Genomic DNA, 24,632 nt, shown 5'->3' with positions numbered 1-24,632 from the left:
CACCAAACTAGTAGGACAAGTAGAGGAGAGGCAGCTGGACGCTCACTGCAAGTTTGGTGCCTCAAGCCTACAAGGAGGCTGTTTTACTGCATCACGAACCTCATAAAATGAACCAGTTTGGTAAAGGTCCGTGATGGTTCGTGAGACCCCACAAACCTCCATTTTCCCAGTTCGTGCCCATCCCTACTCAAGATCTTGTGAAATTTGTCCAATTGTAGCTGAAAATGTGTTTCCACAGATAACAAATACAGAAGTCAAATGAATTTGTGAAATAACAAAAATAGAAGAAAATGTGAATACAATGATAAAAGCGCAAAGCAAATTGAAATCAATGGGAATAAAAATGTTTCATGCCCTAATTATTATATAGGAAAACCCTATCAACTACATTCAGAGGTCAAACTCATTTGTTATGAAGCCTTGTTGGGCCGGGCCATGGGTGTCATAAAATGTAAGGCCGGGTAGCAGAGATATAAACTTTATAAAGGACACAAACACAGTTAAAGATTTTTTAAAAAATACAACTTTAAACAGATTAAAAGATTAGCACTTTTGCAATGTTTTGTCTAACAGTTTCTGATAGCTGACACCTCTTACTCTGAATCATTGCATCAGAATCAGGAGACAATGTCTGTGCTGTTGCAATCTTGAATATGCTATTCAGGTGTTGGTCAGGTGTATATCTGTAAGTTCCAAACCAACTTTTGATTTATTGACATTCATTACAGAAATCTCATGATCAATGCTTTAAGCCCAAGACCTAGCGGAAAACATGAAATGGCTGGGCACTGCAAGTTTTTGTACATAAATTGCTTTGCGTGCTGGTCAGGCAATGGAGAAAACAGAGGCTTTGCTTTATAGATCCTGTGATTGTGCAAGCCTGGCAAAGCAAGTGGTGATGCAGAAAGAAGCGAGAGAGAAGGAAGCAGATGACAGTGAGTTGCTTGTGGGCCTGATAGTAGTCTTCTGGGGGCCTGATCTGGTCCTTGGGCCACATGTTTGACACCCCTGAACTATAGTACTGTGACATCTATTCACTATGCGATCACTCATATGTTTGAATGTAGAAGGAAGATGCAGCAGTCAATGAGAAAGTACTTTAAATGCATTTTTATACACTCTAATTCTAGTTGAGTAGCACCTTAAAGACCACCAAAATTCAACACAGCCCTGGTTCTATATACTGGTTAAGCTCCAAGCCTATGCTAGGGGAAAACAAGACCTGCAAATCACCCTGGTACCCATTTGAAATCTTTTTAGTAATTAATAAGACCAAGTTGTTATGGACATTACAGAAGCAGTCCCTGTCTAATGAGCATCTTCAAAGCTCCTCAGGGATTACTAATTCATACTTAGCAATGGTCTTGTCTGGGGCAATGCCTCATTTTTATACAATGTCAGCATCAGCTATCATAAGGACTTCATGAGATATATATATTTGATTTACCCACCACTGCACTTTAAAACTGCATGAATTTATATCTGTAGCAACAAAAACAAACATTTAATGGCATTCCTATTTGCTAGTAACATTTCACCCTACACAATTTACTCTTGTAATCAGAGAGCGCGTACGGTAAAGTGCTGATTAGCGCCTTGCCATGTGGAGCAGACGGCCAACAGAACATGCTCAGCGTTTGCAAACATGGTGGAGATTTTCTATGGCCTGGTAAAAGAAAGAAGCTTTCAAAGGCCAGGACTGTAAAGCACCGTATAAACAAACCAATAAATATCCTGGACATTATGGAGGATGCGTGGCCATTGTTGAAACCATTAGCCCCGTATCTCCTTCCATAAACCAGAATGGGTGACGCAGTCATAATGCTCTGAATTTCCTTTAGAGTGGGAAATGGAGCTGGGAGACTGTGCGACGTGATGTTATCTCAAGGATTTTGTAGTGTTGGACATTTTTGAAGGGAGAAGAGGAACACAGGGGTGCTGTTTCCAGTAGGAGTCACGCAACCGATATAATACATCGTTCCAGCCAGAGTTTATTTATACCGAATCCAATTTATACTGAATCCAAGGGCCGTGTCACAGATCACAATTTCCCACATCAAAACAAACCGCTGTGCGCTCATCACTTCTGCTTGAGGAAAATATCTGTACCTACACAAAAGTGATATCTGTGTTATGCGAGAAGAGTTCCCAAATGACACCCCTTAAGAGACAACACATATACGAGACAGGCACCTTCACAGGAAATAACAGGGACTTGGTGCATTTGACTAGAACTGGCATCCACCGCCATTTCCATCTTGATCTTTTGCCACCATTGTTTAATTCGATAACTGCAAATAAATATATGATTGACTATTCTGTCGTACAGCTTCTTACTGCTTGATATTTGTGGTTTTAATACCGCCCTGGGCAGGAACAGAGACTTATAAATATGCCGTGGAAGCCTGCTGGGCCACATGCTCTTTCAGTCTTTAACCTACCATGCAGGGCTGTAGTGAAAATAAAATGGAGCAGAGGAGAATGAAGGAGAATGAATGAAGCAGGAGTCCAGTAGCACCTTTAAGACCAACAAAGTTTTATTCAGAATATAAGCTTTTGGGTGCTGTGAGCACACTTCATCAGACAATGGAATGGGGTACAGCGAGCAGAGCTACATATAGCTGGTGGGCAGGGGTTAAGAACGCAAAGTGGTACAAAGTTAGAATTCACTGGCAAAATAGTGAAATTAACAAATTGAAAAAACACCTGGTCTGGATAGCATCTGCATGGGAAACCAACAAAACAGTAACATGTCAGAATGGGAGAATGATCGTGAGAGTGTCATAAGGCAATAAATTGCAGTCTGTCGTAAGGCAGTCTGTTAATTGCTCTCTTGCTTGCAAGTCTGGGTGCTCACTGTGCCCCATTCCATTGTCTGAAGGGTGCATGCACACAAAAGCTTTCATTCTGAATAAAACTCTGCTGGTCTTAAAGGTGCTACTGGACTCCTACTTCGTTCTATTGCTTCAGACCAACACGGCTGCCCACCTGGATCTATCTGGATGGAGAATGAGGCAAGCTACTTTGGGTTCCCACTGGGGAGAATGAACCGGTCCAAATAAAGAAAGTAAAAATAATTTTTTTATTATTATTATTTTACACAATGCTCAACCAGGGCCAGCTCCCCCACTAGGCAAACTAGGCGGTTGCCTAGGGCACTGGCAGGGCGGGGGCGACAAATTCAGCCTCCCTCCTCCACCTAGTTTGCCCCCCTGCGCCTCCTCCTCCTCCCTCCCTTCCACACCCCATGTCAGTTTCAATGCCGGAACCGGCTCTAGTGCTGCGTTCTGACTAGCTAAAGTCTCCCCCCTGCCGATAGCTACATGGACGGGTAAAACTACGCTGCGGGGCTGCGCTTAGTTTGTAAGGACCAGCATCCTGAAAGGGTGGCCTCGCTGTCGCTGACTCCTCCCCTTCCCACTTCCTGGATGGGAGAGGAGTCAGCGGCAGCAGGGCCGCCCTTTCAGGACGCTGGTCCTGACAAACTGTGAGCTTGGCCCCGTGGCATGGTTTTACCCATCGATCGATTGGTGTGTGTCAGGGGGGAGCTTTAGATAGTCAGAACGCAGCGCTACAGCCGGTTCCGGCATTGAAACTGACATGGGATGGGGAAGGAGGAGAGGCGCAGGAGGGCTTGGAGCCACACATGGGGGCGCTGTGGGGGGTGCCAGGCAGTGAGTCTGCCTAGGGTGCCATAGGGCATCAGGCCACCCCTGTGCTCAACTAAACAGCTGGGATGTGGGACGTTTGTGAATGCTGAAGAAGCAAGAGGCAGGGCAAAGATTTTTGCGGGCTGGGAATAAACCATGGGGCATCTGTTCCTTAGCAGGATTGCAATATTGCCAATTTTATCTTACCAGCTATGTATTTTTTGGGGTTCCGCCTGAAGCGGTCGTCGACTAAAATCAGCGCACCCCAGTCACACCTGTGCCGAATGCACCTAAAACAGAAGAAATAAGGAAAAAAACACACATGTGATCATCTTCTTCGCTGCCTTAAAAGTGTTTTGAAAGGGATGAAGGAGAGAAAGGGAAAAAAAGAGTGAACTCAAAACAGACACCCCCCGCCCCCAAAAATGTGAAGTTAAAACCTACAATTTGCTTCCCAACATAATTGTTGTGAGGTTAATGCAAGGTCAAATGCAAAAACATGGGTCCAAAACAGACATTACGCTGGTAGATGCATGGACAGGTTTTCCTGGCATTTTTAATATTTAGGCTTTGATTCAGACTTAGCCACAGTGCTGGGTAGTTTAACTCTTCTCCCTGTATCATTTTACTCAGTGAAACAGAGCTTCCTCTTCATTTTATTAATCTCAAAAGGGAAATAACTCACTTTGCTAGAGTTTTTTAGTTGTTTTTTTTAGCAGGGCTCCCCCACGTAGTGCCCATGGCCTTTCAAAACAATATCTCAGTTCTCTTATGATAATGCTAGAGAAATAGTGAAACAGAGAATAATATTGGATGTTGTCAGACAAAATGACCGTAACCCCACAAGCAAATGGCGGGATCTGACAGAACCAATCAACAGGGTGACCCCGATGCCCTCCTTATACCGCTTAACAAATAATGAATATAGGAGAACGTTCACTCTCATGAGGTGGGACGTTCTCCCTTCAGCGGTGGTGGAGGGGAGATTCAAAAAAGTGCTGCTCCAAGAACGGTTATGTCCCTGCTGCAATGGTGGTATCGAATCTTTAGTCCATGTCATATTTGACTGTGAGGCTTATAGTCATCACCACAAAGTACTTCCATTTTCCACGGCCATGCCTTTTACCAGCAGTCAAAAAACTGTAACTCCTTAAGAACCTTCTTGACGATAAGAACCCTGAGGTTAAATACAAATTAGCAGAAATTGGCTGGCTTGCCACAAGAATAAGGAAATCTCTAATAATTCAGTCAGGAAATGGCTAAATACCTTTTGCCAATCTGATTGCTGTAACTGCCATGTTCTGTTATATTTGTGGTCTTACAACAGCATTTTATGCCTTTTTATGTACGGTTTTATGGTCATTCAGTTTTAATTTTGTATGATTTTACTGTTTTAAATGCTGGCTTAGGCTGTGAATAAACTGTGAAGAAAGGCACCATGGTGCCTGCTAACGCTTTTCCTGGTGCCCACCAGGAACCAGGTACAGCTTCTGCCAGCAAGGCTTTTGATTGACCACTGGAGATCTGATTGGCTGTTCAGATTTTTAAAAATGTTACTTTGGAAGAAGCTGCCACCACAGCACAAAGATCTTCATTGTGTGACTGACGGGAAGCTGCAGAATTCTGGCTCCGCTTCCTCAGGAAGCCATTTTGCAGCAGCGCCCATCACGCTGTGTCAGAATCCCAAAGGTGACTGCAGGCTCAAAAAAAGGTTGGGGACCCTGGTGTTAGAGCCTCATACTGGGGAGCTCTGGGTTTCGATCTCCACTGGGTGAGTAACTCTCAGCCTAACCTACCTTGTAGGACTGTCATGAGGATAAAATGGAGAAGATAACCACACATGCCACCCAGAGCTACTTGGAGAAATGTGTGGGATGAAATTATAGTAGACTAATAACAGACCACGAATGCATAAATCAGGGGCGTCAAACCCATTTGTTATGAGGGCTGGATTTGACATAAAAGAGACCTTGTCGGGCCAGGCCGTGTTGGGTCGGGTCATGTGTGTACCTGTTTAAGATTAAGTATCAGAGATATAAACGTTATAAAGGACACAGATAAACACAATTAAATATATTTTAAAAAAACCCTTTAAAATAAAACATGCTTAAAACCTTAACACTCATTGGTCTTAAAGGTGCTTTCCTTGCATTTCTTCCATGGGATCTGGGGAACTGGGCAAAAGAATTTCTGGCTCCTTCTTTCCTTCCCCAGGGGGCGAGGGGGAGGAGCCTCAGCCAATAGAAAGAAGAGAGGCTTGGCTCAGTAGCTCTGCTGTGCAATTGAGGATTAAATCCCTTCTCTCCCCACAGTGAATGGGGAAATCCATTCCCTTACCATCTAGTTCATGTCTGTTTTGAGCCCTAATGTGTGCTAGATGCTCGTTTCCTTACCTTAAAAACTGATAACAAATGTGTCTTCACCTATCTGCTCACTGCATGCCAGGAATAATCTATCAGCACCAAAATAATGCTTTTTTTTTTTTTAAAGGTGTTATAACTGTGCCACTAAGCGGAAGCCACCAGGGTTTTCTGGGGGCAAAGCTCTCTCATAGGCTTCCGCAATGGGGCTTGAGCAGAAACGTTTTCTAGAGCAGGGGTCCCCAACCTTCAAGCCGTGGACTGGTACCAGGCCATGGTCTGTTAGCAACCGGGCTGCGGAGTGAGGCAGAGACCTTCACCTACTCCTCATTTAAAGACCCCAGTGGGGGCAGCACCCCAACCCCCACTGGTCTGTGGAAAAATTGTCTTTCACAAACTGGTCCCTAGTGCCAACACGGTTGGGGGCCACAGTACTACAGGACTGTACTCAGATTGGAAACTAAGATTTTAAACCATTTGCCTCCAAAACAAACAAACAAAAAAATGCCAGCAGCTTTATTTTGAGCCTTTCATCTTGGGTGTGTGGGAATGCAGGGAACGCTAGCAAAAGAAAGGAAAGCAAACCATTTTCTTTCTGCCTTTCGTTTTTCCACTGCTCTAGCAAGCGTGTCGTTAAAATGAATGCATCTGGGCCACTGGAGACATATCCCACACCTTTCAAGTAAAGCGATGCTGCCAGATTTCATGGCAGAGTTGTCACCTGGCCATGCGCAACATCTGGCCTATTCCTCCCCTAACCCAAAGGTGATCGCATTTCATGGACTTGTGTTACTCCATATACTGCAACAGCAACACTAAAATGCCACACCTGGGATTAAAACTCTCTCACTTCCATCTTCATAGGAGACTTTGGTCAGTTTATACTTTGGATGCAAAAAAACCCCCTGTGACATTTTCCATGCTTCACATAAGCAGTCACACTGTGCTTGCAGCCCTGGACCAGACCTGATTTTAACAGCCAGGCTACACCCCTGCTAGATTGTGATGACTGATTTCTTCCAGGGAAGCCATTTTCTGGGAGCTACCTACCACCGGAGATCCACAGTGCTCTAGGTCATGGGTCTGACAAACATATGGGCTGGATCCAGACAAGTGTTTCTGCTGATGGATGGGGAAATGCAATTTAGACCAATTTCCCCTTCCTCTTGCAGGAGAGCCAGTTTGGTGCAGCAGTTAAGTGCGCACTCTTATCTGGGAGAAATGGGTTTGATTCCCCACTCTGCTACTTTCAGCCATAGTCTCGCAGAGCTGTCCTTGAAAGGACAGCTTCTGGGAGAGCCCTCTCAGCCCCACCCACCCCACAGGGTGTCTGTTGTGGAGGAGGAAGGTAAAGGAGATTGTGAGCTGCTCTGAGCTGCCAGTTTGGTGTAGTGGTTAAGCGCGCAAACTCTTATCTGGGAGAACCGGGTTTGATTCTCCACTCCCCCACTTGCAGCTGCTGGAATGGCCTTGGGTCAGTCATAGTCTCGCAGGTGTCCTTGAAAGGGCAGCTGCTGTGAGAGTCCTCTCAGCCCCACCCACCTCACAGGGCGTCTGTTGTGGGGAAAGAAGGAGATTGTAAGCCACTCTGAGACTCTGATTCAGAGAGAAGGGTGGGGTATCAATCTACAGTCTTCTTCTTCAGATCCCCCATTAGCCCCTAAGGCCATTTCTGAGGGTGCCTTGTCTTCCCATGAGCAGCATTCCAGGGAAACCAACAAGGCTGCAGGAGGAGAGGTGAGGCAGGGAAATTTTCTTCTGCTTCCTGAAGTGTCTTCCACGAGTGGAAATTTCAGTCTGGGTCTGATCCTTTAGCTTCCCTGCAATCCCAACTAACAGAGTTTTCTTATAATTCATTTTAGTTAGCATTACAGTGGGAACCTATTAATGGAACCTGGTCCAGGGAGCGATAAAGCACTCTGGTGTCTGGCTTTTAGCCCTGGACCATTGTGAGTGGCTGGAAGATGGGAAACAGCCGTAAGAAGATGGGAAGCAGCAGCAGAAACACACAAGTCCTGTTGGCTTGGGGGCAGGGGAGAACTCACAATATCCAAGCACTTTGTATTTTTACCCTGGGGCCTGAGCTCATGGCACCGGTGGTGTGAACAGACTGGGGAAGGGGTTCCCCTCTCCAAGCAGTGCAGAAGTGTCTACCCAGTGCTGCACTGCTGGATCTCCAGTCTGTCCATGTGGGTTTTCAGGAGGAGGAGGAGAGATGGTGGCTCAGAAGGTCCAAGGTTCAATCCTCAGCATCTCCAACTAAAAAGGGTTCAGGCAAATAGTTGTGAAAAACCCCAGCTTGAGACCCTGGAGAGCCGCTGCCGGTCTGAGTAGACAGTACTGACTTTGATGGACCCAGGGTCTGATTCAGTAGAAGGCAGCTTCATATATGTTCATGAAGAAGACGACGATAACAACATCATCATCAACAACAACACTGGATTTGTATCCCGCCCTCCACTCTGAATCTCAAAGTCTCAGAGCAGCTCACAATCTCCTCTACCTTCCTCCCCCACAACAGACACCCTGTGAGGTAGGTGGGGCTGAGAGAGCTCTCCCAAAAGCTGCCCATTCAAGGACAACTGTGCGAGGGCTACGGCTGACCCAAGGCCATCCCAGCAGCTGCAAGTGGAGGAGTGGGGAATCAAACCCAGTTCTCCCACATAAGAGTCCGCACACTTAATCACTACATCAAACTGGCTCTCACTTCTCCCAGCTCATAGGGCCTTGCAGTGAGGGGACACTATCTCAGAAACTTTTCTGCTGCTCCTTTATAAAGGTAACAATGATAAATAGTAGCAATAGTTTTAAGTATTAATATATTATCTTCGCTAATAAAAACAGGAGTGTGAAATGAAGCTCCTTCTTTAGAAGTTTAATAGAAGCACTAAAGAGCAACGGCCTGTCTTCCTCTTTGCTGCTTGTTTCCTAGATGTGCAAGACTAGTTTTAAAAACACCAAGACACGACAACGTAATAAAAGGATTTAGAACAAAACTCAGTACTGCGTATTCTATGGCTCAGATCTTAAGAAGCTGCTGGCTTGGTGTCAGGGGGTATGGCCTAATATGCAAATGAGTTCCTGCTGGGCTTTATCTACAAAACAGTCCCGTATGAAACAATGGTGATATCAGGGATGTGGCCTAATGTGCAAATACATTCCCGCTGGGCTTTTTTTGTTTTAAAAAAAGCCCTGGTGGTAATAATAGTAGCGAGAATCAGAATCCTTAAAGACAAGTTGATGGGGTGTGAACTGGCAGAGACTGACCAAGAGAGAGATCTTGGGGTCGTGGTAGATAATTCACAGTGTGCGTTTGCAATAAAAAAGGCCAACGCCATGCTGGGAATTATTAGGAAGGGAATTGAAAACAAATCAGCCAGTATCATAATGCCCCTGTATAAATGGATGGTGCGGTCTCATTTGGAGTACTGTGTGCAGTTCTGGTCGCCGCACCTCAAAAAGGATATTATAGCATTGGAGAAAGTTCAGAAAAGGGCAACTAGAATGATTAAAGGGCTGGAACACCTTCCTTATGAAGAAAGGTTGAAACGCTTAGGGCTCTTTAGCTTGGAGAAACGTCGACTGAGGGGTGACATAATAGAGGTTTACAAGATAATGCATGGGATGGAGAAAGTAGAGAAAGAAGTACTTTTCTCCCTTTCTCACAATACGAGAACTCGTGGGCATTCGATGAAATTGCTGAGCAGACAGGTTAAAACGGATAAAAGGAAGTACTTCTTCACCCAAAGGGTGATTAACATGTGGAATTCACTGCCACAGGAGGTGGTGGCGGCCACAAGCATGGCCACCTTCAAGAGGGGGTTAGATAAAAATATGGAGCAGAGGTCCATCAGTGGGTATTAGCCACAGTGTGTATGTGTGTGTGTATATATATATATATTTGGCCGCTGTGTGACACAGAATGTTGGACTGGATGGGCCATTGGCCTGATCTAACATGGCTTCTCTTATGTTCTTATGTTCTTATGTTACTACTTTGAATACTGCCTGATTATCTGTATCTGCCCCCAGCTAAGGCAGCGGTACGAAAAACTGACTTTTTGGCCACGTTGCTCACAGAACCGCTTGGAGCAATCTGGGACGAAGGTGCTCTCTGGAGGGTGGCCATTCCTTCACAGAAGGTTTTCCAAATGAATTACATTATTAGTTCCAGGAGGCCAAAATCATTTCCATCCGCATATTAGGCTTGGTGTCAAGGTGTGGCCTAATACGCAAATGAGTTCCTGCTGGGCTTTCTCTTTTAAATGTCCTGTGTGGAACAATGGTGACATCAGGGGTGTGGCCTAATATGCAAATGAGCAAGGGGAAAAAAGCCCTGATGGTAATAGTAGTAGCAGTAATAGTAGTAGTTGAGATTAAACAGGCTAAACTCCCTCGTGACCCGCCCCCTCTTGGGCCTATGGTAGCTCTCTGAAAGAGAGCAGAGTGACCAGGGAAGACAGCTTTGTCCATTAGCCAAGGTGGTGGTGGTGGTGGTAGTAGTAGTACTAGTAATTCTTTTGTGGAATGCCAACCAACCACACAGGGAAATATAGATTGTAAAGTCCTTTCAGCTTATGCTACTCTATAAAGTACCATGTACTGTGCTATGTAAATATTAACAATTCTTTCTTTTTCAAGGGACCATTTTATTAGGCATGTCAAAACAGATTAAGAATCTTGTGTAGGGATTAGGCTTCCCCCTCCAATTCAGTACACCTGATGCAGGGTCGACAGTCCAGTCAAATACCTTTTCATTGACCACTCTATGCTTGACCAGGGTCCTATACTATCAATTATGCCATGGAGATGAGAATGTCACTGTGAAGGTTAACTAAAACTGTGCTGTTAACTGTTACCAAGGAGAGGGTGACAGTGTAGCAAACCTTTGCCCAGTGGCTTCCTGTTATAACTGTATGGACCTCCCCAAAGGAAGAGTTTGGTCTGTTGCCTACTTAGCATAACTGTCTTTAACTACTGCCTTTTATTTTTAATAGCGGTCCCATCTACTCCTTCAGTCTCAAAGCAACCCATACATAACATTAACAATATATTCAATTATTACCATGACAATACAAATCTACTCCAGTCTTCTAATACAGTAGTTTCTTCTAAACATAATTATTCCCTTGACTATTATCAAAGCTGCCTTTAGGTATTACTATTTTCTCCCAAATTAAGAACATAGGAACATAAGAGAAGCCATGTTGGGACAGGCCAATGGTCCATCCAGTTCAACACTCTGTGTCACTCAGTGGCAAAAAAAACCCCAGGTGCCATCAGGAGGTCCACCAGTGGGGCCTGGACACTAGAAGCCCTCAACATATATTAACTAGTGTTCCCTCTAAGCTGAGTCAGTGTGAGCTAGCTCATAGTTTTTTAGCCACCGGCTCACATATTTTTGTCTTAGTTCAGGAAAAATGTCCCCAAAGCAAACTAATTTATGCAATAGTTCACAACTTTAACTCCAATAGCTCACGAAGTAGAATTTTTGCTCATTAAGTCTCCACAGCTTAGAAGGAGTATACATGTATCTGCTTGTTAAAGCATCAGACCCGTTGATGGCCGAAGTATCTTTTCGGCTTTCCTAACAGAAATACTTACCCACTTATTTGACCAGTCAACTGACCAAAGCCTTCTTTTCCCCGATGGATGAATGACTACAGGATTGGCACTAAGATACGTATCAAGAAATATTCATTATGAGGACAGACAACACATTATTATATAAATAAAGAAATTCAATCTGACCACGGCTTTTGACCCAGCTTTAGAGGGAGGGCAAGTAAAGATTTAGAACAGAGTTTATAAATCAGGAAGACAAAAATGCACTCACCGTCCAAGGGCTTGGTTGAGAGCTCGGTAGGCCTGTATTTCATACCACTGGCTACCTGGCAAAAGGCCCCTCGCTTTGGAGTGCTGATCATTGTATTTTCTTTTCAACTCAACCTGGAAAAATTAGGACATTCTGAATTGCTTGTACACGTTCCCTCCCAATACGACGAACCAGGCCGCACCTATAATTCCAGGCAGGAAGCTGTACTAGCCTGCAGGAGCAAAAATTTAAAAGGAAGCAACGTCTAAAAGACGAACAATATTTATTCCACCAGCAGCTTTTCTGAGTCAGAGTTCACTTCAACAGATACGCGCGCTGGACTAACATTTATTTTTATTTTATTGAATTTATATCCCACCCTCCCCTGACGGGCTCAGGGCGGCTAACCACACAATTTAAAACCATATAAGCATTAAAACAAAATACACAATCAAATAATTCCTACAATTTAGAATCCTAAAAGCAAGCTGTGCATTTCTAATTTCTCTGATGTTCTTATTTCAGTTATATTAATTCAGAGAGTTTATCGGTGCTGTGGAGTAATAGCTAATTTGGTCTTACAGGCCCTGTGGCAGGGGCTATTGCTGAGAACGCTCTGGCTCTGGCGATGGACAGTTGAGCCTCTCTCGGTCCAGGGATCTTAAGGAGGTTTTGAGACCCCGAATGAAGTGCTATCTGGGGCACATATGGGGAGAGGTTGTCCCGAAGGTAGGCAGGTCCCAGGCCATATAGGGCTTTAAAGGTTATGACCAGCACCTTGAAGCGAATCCGGAACGCCACATGTTTTAGAAGGCAATGGGACCATGCTTGTTTTACTTTATTTGGTGAGAGCTGCCTTTTGTAGGGCAGAAAGGTGTGATAAAAGCACCAATTGCTTTATCAAGTAGAGATCATAAGAGAAGCCGCTGGATACGAGAGCCATGCCAATAAATGCAACTGAAATACTTTTTCAAACAAACTAGTGTAAATTGGCCAAAAACCCAGCCATTCAACAGATCAAGGTAAGAATCCGACATTTCTGAAAGTGGTACTTATCTCAGTTCATCCATGTGAGCTGCCGTAAACCACTCTGAGGATATGAAAAGCTTGTGCACTTGCGACAAGGAAAATACTTACACTCTATTTTAAGAAGTAGCATTCACAACTGCTACTTATGGATCTCAGTCTGTTGGTATTCAGCATGTTGGTAAAATCTTTCCTGTATCCTTCCTTTTTTCCTTTTCCACTTGCTCACACATTTCATGCTGTTTTTCTCTTCCTCTCTGCCTGGGGGGGGTTGAGGTTCACTGAGCAGTGTCTTAACACTCAGTACAAAGGAACCACCAGTTTGCTTAAAATGTTTTAGAGGCCTCCTCCCAGCCAAAGACGGATAACTATTTTGGTCAGCAGCACCTTGCCTCTGTATTAGAGCTTGCAGGTGAGAAATTCACTCGGGTTCCTACTTCACTCCTCACAGCAGGTAGATAAATTCTCCAGCTGATGAGACTGCATTTCAACCAACCTTATGAAGCCTATTTGAACACTGAAACATTAAGCACCAGTCATCCCCCCCACCCCCCGACTACACATACGGAGAGGTGTGGGAGAGGTGTCAGACATGGATCATACAACTACAAAGCAGACACTACTATAATGGACCAGTTATCAAACTGTATACATTGCTGATATTGGAACACCAGGCCTCCTCAGGTCTATTACATCCTAAAATGATAAAACACTCTTGCTAATAAGATGCAAAAATTCTTGCCCCTCACTGTAGGCTCCTTTTCCTTGGAAGTTGGGGGTAGAACACCAACGTTCAGCTATGAGTTGTTCCCTCCCCCCTTAAGTAATTCTTTATTACCTTCCAAGGGTTTGTGTTTGCAAATGTGAGGGCTGGAACATGGACTCTTCCGCTGTTTGTGTGAGCAGAGGATCAGCATTCTGACTCCTGTTCCCCCAAGATATTGTACCTGGGCTGTAATTTATTTATTTTATTTTGGTTAATTTATATTCCGCCCTCTCCCCGGGTGGGCTCAGGGCGGATTACATTCAAATAAAACCAAGCAAGTACAATACAATAAAACAACAACAAAAAATACAATCAGAAAAGCAACACAGCACAGTACGGTATAACAAAGGAGGGCGGGCTCATAGTGCAGGTTGGAGTAAAATCAGTGGCCCAGATGCAATCATTCAATAACAGAACACTGTGGGGGAGGATAGCCGATGGTATAGGCAATAAAGCAAAGGGCGTCCGCCTGCCTCAACCAAACGCCAGGCTGAACAGCTCCGTCTTATAGGCCCTACGGAAAGGTAACAAATCCAGTAGGGCCCCTATCTCAGTGGAACAGGCTTCCTGGGGAGGTGGTGGGCTCTCCTTCCTTGGAGGTTTTTCAACAGAGGCTAGTTGGCCATCTGACAGCAATGAAGATCCTGTGAATTTAGGGGGAGGTGTTTGTGAGTTTCCTGCATTGTGCAGGGGGGTAGGACTAGATGACCCTGGAGGTCCCTTCCAACTCTATGATTCTACGATTCTATCTCCACTGGGAGCTGATTCCAGCAGGATGGGGCCAGGGCTGAAAGGGCCCTGGCCGAGGCAAGACGGATGTCCTTTGGGCCAGGGATAACCAGAAGATGTTGGTTGGCGGATCGCAGCAGCCTTCGGGGCTCATATGGGGAGAGCGGTCCCACAGGCATGTCGGTCCCAGGCCACAAAAGGCTTTGAATGTCAGTACTAAAACCCTGAAGCGGATTCAGTAACAGAGCCAGATGATGTACAAGGGCAGAGCCAGATGCTTCAGTCAAGATCCACTATGGTCCATGTCACTGTTTGAGACATACACGCCTGGCCTACACATGTTCATTCTAGCATGGTTTTGTCCAAACTATATAACCATTAATTCACACACACACACATGCACACAGCCTGGCAGGTGACTATGATTCAGGCCTAAGTGTCCTTGGCATTTTTATTCTATATGTGAGCTCTATGCAAACTTGATCTGCAAAGTGCAGACATCTCATGGCCCTGGAAGCACAAGTGGTTATACCCAGTGAGTACTCAGCCTCAATTTACCCTTCCCTGGGAGGCAAGGACAGACCACCGGCACTCAGCTCATAGCTGGTCCCCCGCACCTCCATTCCCTTACTGTGCAGAGGGGCAGAACCACAGCTCATCCTTATGCGCTCACTGGGCAGCAGGGGTCATTTTGTAGAAAAATAGGTGGCAGAGCTCATTAGCATAACTCGTTAGCATATGCCTCGCCAAAGGCAACCTGATGCAAGAAAGGAGAGCCCCAGGCTCTCCTGGGCCACCACCCCCACAGTCAAAAGGGCTGCTGGGGGTGTGGCAAAGCCCCTGGTGGATGGCTGGCTGCCCAGTCTCCTAATCCAGGGATTGTTATGCAGCTGCACCTGCTACTCAGTGGACAAGATAGGTAGGTGGGGGAGAAGAGGGAGAAGGTTCAGGAGCTGGGCTCTTGTGAGCTCCTGCGGAATCTGAGGCCTGCTGGGCAGTAAACAGGGAACTATTAAGGAACAGGAACTGTGTGTAGTACCTGCAAGACAAGCCCTCTGTGCTTCCCCATTCCATAGTCAGGAAAGATGCTGGGACCAGTGCTCCAAGCAGGGTGGGGAGGAGCAAGAGAGTATTTAGGGAATTAGTCCAGACCTGCTGCTGTTCCCTTTCCCAAACCTGATGTTTTTTTATAAAAAGGCACAAAGCTACACAAGGAAAGCTAATTTCACTGCTCTTTTGTTTTATATTAACCTTTGAAAACTGACAACTGAAAGGACACGCTTCAGGAGAGAAAACAGCAGACTTCTAACCACTTCTGACAGGTAACTTTCAACTTGAATTTGGGCAAAAAAAATTTTTTATTTTACTATTATTTTCTGTACTTATGCCCTTTAAAAACAGTCTGTCAGATTTACGGATTCAAACGTTACAGCCAGACAATAAATTCAGTTTGATTTTGCGGATTTAATATTTATTTCTGTCAGTCAAAGTGTACTGATCTGGCCCGAAGGTTTCCCCAGCAAGATTTGGATTTGCTGAGCATGGGTGATCTAGAGAAGATCCTGAGAACCTTGTGAGAGATCCATTTACAAATCTGATGTTTTTTTGTGGCTTATCAGTACTGCAACATAGCAAAGAAACACTCCAAACAAGTAAAACATGACACAGGAATAAAGATCTATATTATATTGCACTCTGATTGGCTGAGGTGCTTCACTGGCTCAAGGGCAGTTTGCTTTGCAGTCCAGAGGCTATGAGGGAAGGGAAAGTTGTCAGTTCGGTATGGATTAAAAGTCTGCACAGAGGACAAGGCCCCAACGGATGTTAAGGAGCAGGAGACCAGGAAGCCGAAGAAGGGGTGTCAAGCAGACAGTGGACGAAAGGAAAGGGAGAAGGAGAATTAGGTTTGGTTAAAAGGGCAGGGGAAATAGGAAGGAAGGGTTTAGAAGGAAATCCATAGTAGTTAAGGGCAATCCCATAGCTAAGAGTCACAGGTGGAGGGGGCCATAGGGAGTAGGAGGGGGGCCATGGGAGTGAGAGCAAGAAGCAGGAGAGGGAGGGGGCCCTCTCTCTCCCCCCTCCAGTGTGATTTAAATGGCATGTAAGCTCCAATTCCCCTTCTACCTTTCCTGGAGCTTAGCCTGCAGTGATCAACTTCCAATTCCGAAGTTCAAAAGGCTGACTTGTATCTCTGCGCTCCCTTCCCCATTTCCCTGCTTTCCTGTGCCCTTCCCCAAACGGGAGCAGCAGGGAATGTGCGCGGCTTGTACACACTGGCTGGGGGAGACATGTCCTGGCTGCCCTCTTCCCTCTCTCCCCACCCCGAAAGGACTCTAGCTGCCCTTGTAGCCTGTGCAGCCTGGGGGCCTCTCCTCCCTCCCACCCAAGAACTGACCGTTCAGGCTCATGGCAGTGGGAAAAAGGCAGCACATGGTGCCCCCAGCTCTTCATGGCCAGACTAAGGGCTGCTGGGAGCAGGGGGTGGGGCTGGCTGCCCACCTACCCACCCAGCTTTCGGAATCTGCCCACCCAACTCTGCTCAGAGTGCTTCAAGGGAGAGATTGCTGGTGCTGCTACCTGCTTCATGTGCTGAGACAATCGGGGGGGAAGGGGGAGCCAAGGCTTGGGGAGGGGGCCCGTCAAATCCACAAGAAGGCTGGGCCCTCTGGGCCCCATAGGACGCTACAGGCAGGCAGGAGGAGTGTTAGGGACACTGGTAGAAAGGGCTTTCTCTGTTATGGCCCCTACATGGTGGAATCAGCTGCCGGAGGAGGTGAGGGCCCTGCGGGACCTAGTTCAGTTCCGCAGGGCCTGTAAGACGACCCTCTTCCGGCTAGCCCATACCTAGCTTGAGAACCTAACGCAACTTGCCAGATTTCCTTTATATATACTTGAATATTTATTAATTTTTAGAGTTTTATCTGTTTTAATTGTTTATTCCCTCACATGTTTAAATATCGCTTATTGTTATGTGGGATCTATTGTTGGAAGCCGCCCTGAGCCATTCGTGGGAAGGGCGGGATATAAATTCTAAATAAATAAATAAAGTGGCAGAGTAGCCAAAGGAACTGAGGCACAGGAATCGAGCTGAGGAAATAAAGAACGGCAGAGACAGGAAGAGCAAAAAGGACAGCAGGATGGAGGCAGACCTGGAACGCAGGAAAGAGGCTCTGCATGGCAGAAAGGAACTGGCAGGCAAGGGAGGATTAGAGGCCTAGACCCTGAGAGGGCAGCTGTTGCACAGAAGTGGATAGGTTCTCTAACTAAATGTATCTGAGATACAATCCATAAACCACTTATTCCAGACTAGGCCCCGCAAGTAACTTCAGTAGGAGTTGCACCCTTCGCCTACATTTTCATATCCAAAGCTGAAGTATGTGGGGTTGTCAGTTATTCAGATCCAACGTTAAGCCATTCGTCTTAACATATTTGCTTAGGAGCAAACCCTGTTTGTTTCAGTGAAACAGACTTCTAAGCAGAGTATTCAAGATCATGGCTTAAATTCTAGAATTTCCAAATTATTAGGGAGCAAACTGAAAGCAACCCACTGGATCAGGGGACCCAACCAGGTGCCCTAGTGCCCCAAAACACCTTTGCTGGTGCCTGCAAACTGTTTCCCGAAAGTGGGAGGAGTCAGATGGGGAGTTAGCTTAGCAAGGCTTTTGGTTGGTCACTGGAGCTTTGACTGGCTGTGCAGATATTTTTTTTAAAATTGATCAGGAATCAGCTGCCACCACAACCCATGGATCTTCAATGTGTGACTGACGGTAAGCTGGGGCAGCCATTTTGTGGCTAGCTCTACCTCCTGCAGCAGCCATTTTGTACCCACCACAGTGTGTTAGAACTCCAAAGTTACCCATAAACTCAAAAATGTTGGGGACCCCTGCTCTGGATAGATTGTGTGTCCATATACAAAAATGTCAATTTACGCTTCCCATTGTTATTTTCAAACACATACCTTTTTGTAATTTGTATCTTTTAAAAGAAATACATTACCAACTTTCAGGGCAGTTACAAGACATTTTGGAGTGTGAGACACATAATCTATCCATATCACTCTTCACCATGCTGTCACAACTCCCCTGGGAAGTTTTCCTTTGCAAACCAAACTGAAATATCAGTTGGTCTTGTACAGAAGAGCTGTCCAGTGGGTGTTGATCTGTCCGAAGCTCTTAATGGCACCCGAAACCCCAATGGCTCGCTTTATTGATGCACAACAGTTTATTATGCACTTTATGCACAATAGTTACAGAGTGTTCACAAAGACTATGTGTGCAGTTCTGGTCGCCGCACCTCAAAAAGGATATTATAGCATTGGAGAAAGTCCAGAGAAGGGCAACTAGAATGATTAAAGGGCTGGAGCACTTTCCCTATGAAGAAAGGTTGAAACGCTTGGGACTCTTTAGCTTGGAGAAACGTCGACTGCGGGGTGACATGATAGAGGTTTACAAGATAATGCATGGGATGGAGAAAGTAGAGAAAGAAGTACTTTTCTCCCTTTCTCACAATACAAGAACTCGTGGGCATTCGATGAAATTGCTGAGCAGACAGGTTAAAACGGATAAAAGGAAGTACTTCTTCACCCAAAGGGTGATTAACACGTGGAATTCACTGCCACAGGAGGTGGTGGCGGCCACAAGTATAGCCACCTTCAAGAGGGGTTTAGATAAAAATATGGAGCACAGGTCCATCAGTGGCTATTAGCCACAGTGTATGTGTGTATATAAATTTTTTTTGCCACTGTGTGACACAGAGTGTTGGACTTGATGGGCCGTTGGCCTGATCCAACATGGCTTCTCTTATGTTCTTATGTTCTTACTATTTGCTGATGCCTAGCCTACACAAACTGTAAGATAAGAAGAACCCATTAGTGCTTAACAACTGTGCTAGGAAACACCACTTTCTCCCGCTCTTTAAAAAAACAGCAAAGCCCCTGTGTTTGCTTGTTAAGGGTTAAGCATTCCTTGTAAATCACATAACAGGTAAAAGGTCAGCACACGTCACTTTAATGCAATCAGAATCCATTTCACTGTATAAGTTTGCATTATCAGGCATCAAAGTGACGCCTGATTCGACATGACATGGTACATATGTGGAAAAGCCAGCGTCTCCTGCTAGCAAATATCCTAAATGTGCAGTAAACCACAGGCTAGAAGGGATTAGTTAAAATGTCAAAAGACAGCCCTTTACTTCTACCTGTTCATCTTTAAAAATATACTTCTAGCTATCAGGCGTGCTCTGCAGACAAAAGAGCTTCCGCAAGGAGCAGCCGAAGGCCTGTGGCAAGCCATGTCATCTTGTAGCTGTCAGAGAGATTAGGCTTTGATCTATCTGGGAGGTCACAGCCACGTTCGCATTAGCCGGAGTCTAACAGCATTATACCTGCTAACTGCCGTTTCCTTCAATGCTTAATGAGACAGATCTCCCCTGCAACTGAACACTAACCAAAGATGCTCCCACCCCCCACTATTCCACCTATCCCCTTCACTCAAGCTGAATTTCGAGGACAGCACCAACAAGAAGAAAAAAACAGCTACAAATAAACTTTTTACTTTCTGCTACTTAATAAAAATATCACTGAATGATTTACAGGACAGTCGAATCCCACTTTGCTATGCTCCCCCCCCCCCATGAAGCAGAAAGTAAATTATGCTTTTTGCAGAAGATGTTCAGCAATGAAAGGGAGCCAGCGAGGTAGGAATTCTTCTGGGAACAGAAGAGGGGTTGGAAGGGAATGCTCCAGGCTCTGTCACGTTGCGGTGGAAAATTATACCAGGAACACGTCCAAAATGACATGAACAGGTTTATGAGGGTCCACAGAACGCAAAGAGAAGGGCTGTTGATGCTCAAGATTCGAATCCTGGACCAGGAGAATGACCTTGCGGACAACTATAAGAATACATCTGCCCATACTCTGTCTAAAGGCCAAATACATACTATAATGCCCCAGGAGAAGTGAAGTGTGCTCCACTGGCATACATACAATGTCTTCAAAAGGTGCCACTCTAAGAAGGCCCGTGCAGTTGCCACTCTCTTCTAGTCCACTTTTATGAAATTAGTGTCTGATTTCCAAGGAGACAGTGGGGTTAGATATCTGTCTCTCCCTGCCAGTATACTGCAAGCACCCAGAAGCCATGCCCCTGCATACTGTTCATCATGCTGGTCAGGATTGTGACCCATTTTGGAGCTTTTCCCACTACAGGCTCCTCTCAACAGGAAGCCAGGGAGGCTCTCTTTGCCATAGTTCCATGAAAGGCAGAATGGTTCAGACGGGCCCTCGTAACTGAGGAAATAGCCACTGTGACGGAGGCGAATGGTGGTTGTTCTATGAAGGGATCCACATCTGGATCATGCCGTTTTATGGGCATTTGTCACGTCTAAATGTTATTGTTGCGAGTCGCTTTTATCCTTGTTTCTTGTACCTAACATTGTAACATGCCCTTTAGAGGAGAAAGGTGGGCTAAAATTGCCCAAATAAATCAACATTTCTTGGAATGCAGCTAAAACTGTATTTGGGCATATTTTATTTTTAGTCCATTTACAATCCCACTTCTGCCAGTCTCGAAATATACTCTCCTTCTCCCCCACCACCACCCCGCATCAGCCACGCTCTAGCACATTTCCTTGTAGAACATACTTCAAATTCTGTTTCTCTGAAAGAGCCAACATGCACTGTCTCGAGTCCAAACACAAGACCCCCTCAGTCCTGCTCTGCTTGGGTGGCCTTGGCTAAGCTGCCGCCTTACAGCTTAACCTTCCCCCAAGAAGATAAGAATTTGCAAGCACACTTTCTGCATACTAAAAAGTGCATGTGAAATTATGAATGGCAACAAAATCGGAAGGGCGCAACAAACATTCAGAATCTGTGCGCAGCCAGCAAGCTCACTGGGTGGCCTGACTCGCTTCACAGAGCTGAACATACGAACGGTGCCCCGCTTAAAAGCTTGGAAATGAGAAAGAAGAAAATCTAAAGATATCATGGCCTACCCTTCTACAAAGCTGCCAAAAGAAGGCACTAACAAGTTCCTCTTGTTGACTCGGCCCACCCCACCCCCAATCAAACTCCAGCAATGCAGGGCTACATCCAAACAGCACAATGCACCCGACCCTTGGAGAATTAAAGACACTAAGTTAGATGGGAAGCCTGATGCAATTTTTGAGCTGCATCAATATACGAGCAGCAAGAAAGGATAAGAACGTAAGAGAAGCCATGTTGGATCAGGCCAATGGCCCATCCAGTCAAACGCTCTGTCCCACAGTGGCCAAAAAACCCAGGTGCCATCAGGAAGTCCACCAGTGGGGCCAGGACACTAGAATCCCTCCCACTGTTGTCCCTCCCCCAAGCACCAAGAATACAGAGCATCACTACCCCAGACAGAGAGTTCCATCTATACCCCGTTGCTAATAGCCACTGATTGGCCACTGCTCCATATGTTTATCTAATCTGCTCTTGAAGCCATCTATGCATGTAGCTGCCACCATTTCCTGTGGTGATGAAGTGAGGAGGACGGTAGCATTGCTCCTAAAGCAACCACTCTGAGCCTGCACTGACCGTGCAAATCAAAGGGCTGCAAGGAATCAATATTAAATGGTCGATCATGCAGATGTAAGAATGATGCTTATTACTTCACCCAGGAGCTGGTTTTATTTTTGAGCGGGAGAACGATGCAGGCATCCAATTTTAACACCACATTAAAGATTTGGTATTAAAAGTTTGGGTAACACTGGACTCCTACATGCAGCTCCTGTGTAAAGGATGCTAAAACAATGCTAAAGGCACACGATGCTCAAAGTTCCCAAAAAGATTACGATACCCTCACATAAACAAAATGTAAGATCGGCATGGCACTGTTTTATTCCGGAGCGATAAAGCCTTTTAAGAGCGAGAGTTCAGCCCATTAAATAAATACAATGGCTAAACCTGTTAAAACGGACAAATTCGGGCCATTAAGAAAACTTCACTCCAGTAAAAATAAACACACTGTCTACCAGACACTCATGCAGAATGGTTTTATCTTCAGTCAAAGCAGAAACCTTTTGACCCAAAAAACAGATTAAAGGAAAACTATGTTGGAACAAGAAGAGCATACCCAAGAAACATTTTCCATTCAGTATCCTCGTATTATAAACATAACTATCAGGGAAACTTATCACAATATATATTTTACTGACAAACTGCTGCTCTAGGCTTTGGATGATGTCTATTCAAAATACAGAAAAGATCTTATCTAATCTGGCAAATATTCACTATTTTGGTTTAATCTAACACAGTGCTACATATTGCTAGTGGTGGAGGAGAATATAAACTAGGCTTTAATTCAAGTATTTGAAAATTAAATAAACTGGTATTTTAGAACAGCGATACGAGGAACAAAACTGATCAGTACAAAACAATGGGACCAAAACATTGATCTAAAATGCGACAGATGTCCTCTGGAAAACACGAGGGTGTACGTGCACAACTTATAACTGGCGTTAGGGCCAAGGTTGGTGTAGCTATGTGATTCTTAACTCATCACCAAGCAGTAATGTTCTTCCAACTGGTTCCATGAAAGCTTATGAAAGACTCCTCTATGTAAAGCTCAGTCCTGGTGGGAAAAGTTACCCTGAAAGATAATTCACTAACTGCTATGAATCCTCCCTTCCCTTGGCACGTTGAGAATTTTCTTGGATACATTTTCAGCTCATGCAGGGCAATGGAAGGGTTTAAAAGACCTCGCCAGTGCCCCTACTTTATTTTATTTTTATTTATTATCTTATTTATATCCTGCCTTTCTCCCCAGTGGCGACACAAAGAGGTTTATCAGGAGAGTCAAGCATACAGCCCGTGAGTCAGAGTTGGCCCTTACAGGGCTCCAAGCCATCCCGCAAGCAACATTCTTCTCTGCTTCCTTTTCCATGGCTGCTGATGCAGCTGCGCCATGGCCTAGCTTTTCCTTCAGCGGCTCTTGCCTCCCTCTCCCCATCACAGCTCCATGGCTGCTTCCTACTGGAGAGATACAAAGACAAGTCTCTCTCTCTCTCTTTCTCTTAACTTAGGCCTCAAGGTGCACATTAGCTGGTGAGTGAGAGCCAGTTTGGTATAGTGGTTAAGTGTGCGGACTCTTATCTGGGAGAATCGGGTTTGATTCCCCACTCCTCCACCTGCACCCGCTGGAATGGCCTTGGGTTAGCCATAGCTCTGGCAGAGGTTGTCCTTAAAAGGGCAGCTGCTGTGACAGCCCTCTCAGCCCCACCCACCTCACAGGGTGTCTGTTGTGGGGGGAGAAGCTAAAGGAGATTGTAAGCCACTCTGAGTCTCTGATTCAGAGAGAAGGATGAGGTATAAATCTGCAATTCTTCTTCTGGTGTTCTTTACCTTAATGATACTGTTCATCAGCCAATTCAGCTCTAAGCAGTGTCAAACTGAGACTAAAAATCAAACAAAATGTATTAATAAATTGTGACGGGTCAGAGGATGCCCAAGGTGTGGGCCCCTTAAAGTGTGGGCAGCCAAAAACAGCTGGGCAAAGCAGGGGCAGCTGAAACACACTGGAGGCCACGGGGAGGGAGATTTAAACCACAGGTGCCAAGCACAAGAGGTGGGAGTTGAGGAAAAGGCTCCTGTCCATAGAGGCGCCCGAGGAACCCTCTAAAGAGCTGGGAAGGCAGGGGAGATGCTTTGAGATGTCCACTCCACCTTTGCTGCAACAGACTCTCACCCCATGCCCGCTGCTCCACTGGTCCTGAGCCGGAAGGCCAGTCACCACTCTGGGTTCACTGTGAGTTCACTATGGGACTACGTGAAATGGTTCTCGCTCACTTATATAAAGCACCTGGCTGCAGCAAGACTGACTCCGAGACCTTGTATTTTCATCACATGCATGTACCCAGGGGTTTTTCTGTAGAGCAAGCCCAGCAGGAACTCATTTGCTATCAGGCCACGCCCCCTGACCCCAAGCCAGTTGGAACTGTATTCCTGTGTATTCCTGCTCAAAAAAAGCTCTGCATGTATATAATACAATATAAGGTGTTCAAGAATCTACTACAACACTGCAGAGGTTCTTTGGTAGGTGCTGAGAGATCTTTCAGAAGGCAGGTCAATATATAAAATGATTCCCTGAACATAAGTGAATTCAAAAACAGCTCCTATACACTGTGGGCTACAATCTGACCTCTACTAAACAGGAAAATCTGCAGCCTGCTGGGGGTGAATCTAACCATCCTGCAAGCTGCCTTCCTCCAGCCCTTGGGAAAAACCCCACATAAACTAAGAACATAAGAACATAAAAGAAGCCATGTTGGATC

At 45.4% G+C, this 24,632-nt stretch overlaps 1 protein-coding gene across 1 annotated transcript in view; it reads right to left on the bottom strand.

Annotated features, from left to right (window-relative positions):
• Positions 1–24,632, bottom strand: part of BRIP1 (BRCA1 interacting helicase 1) — a 186,959-nt gene that overhangs the window by 5,527 nt on the left and 156,800 nt on the right. Inside the window, exons 17-18 of the mRNA XM_060259393.1 lie at positions 11,846–11,958; positions 3,858–3,940 (exon numbers count right to left, since the gene is read on the bottom strand). Of these exons, the coding sequence (XP_060115376.1) occupies positions 3,858–3,940; positions 11,846–11,958 (196 nt within the window). The remainder of the gene's footprint in view (positions 1–3,857; positions 3,941–11,845; positions 11,959–24,632) is intronic.

Source organism: Heteronotia binoei, chromosome 18, assembly GCF_032191835.1.
Source record: "Heteronotia binoei isolate CCM8104 ecotype False Entrance Well chromosome 18, APGP_CSIRO_Hbin_v1, whole genome shotgun sequence".
NCBI lineage: Eukaryota > Metazoa > Chordata > Lepidosauria > Squamata > Gekkonidae > Heteronotia > Heteronotia binoei.
The sequence above is the reverse complement of the archived record's forward strand: the minus strand, read 5'-3'. Positions and strand labels throughout refer to the sequence as shown.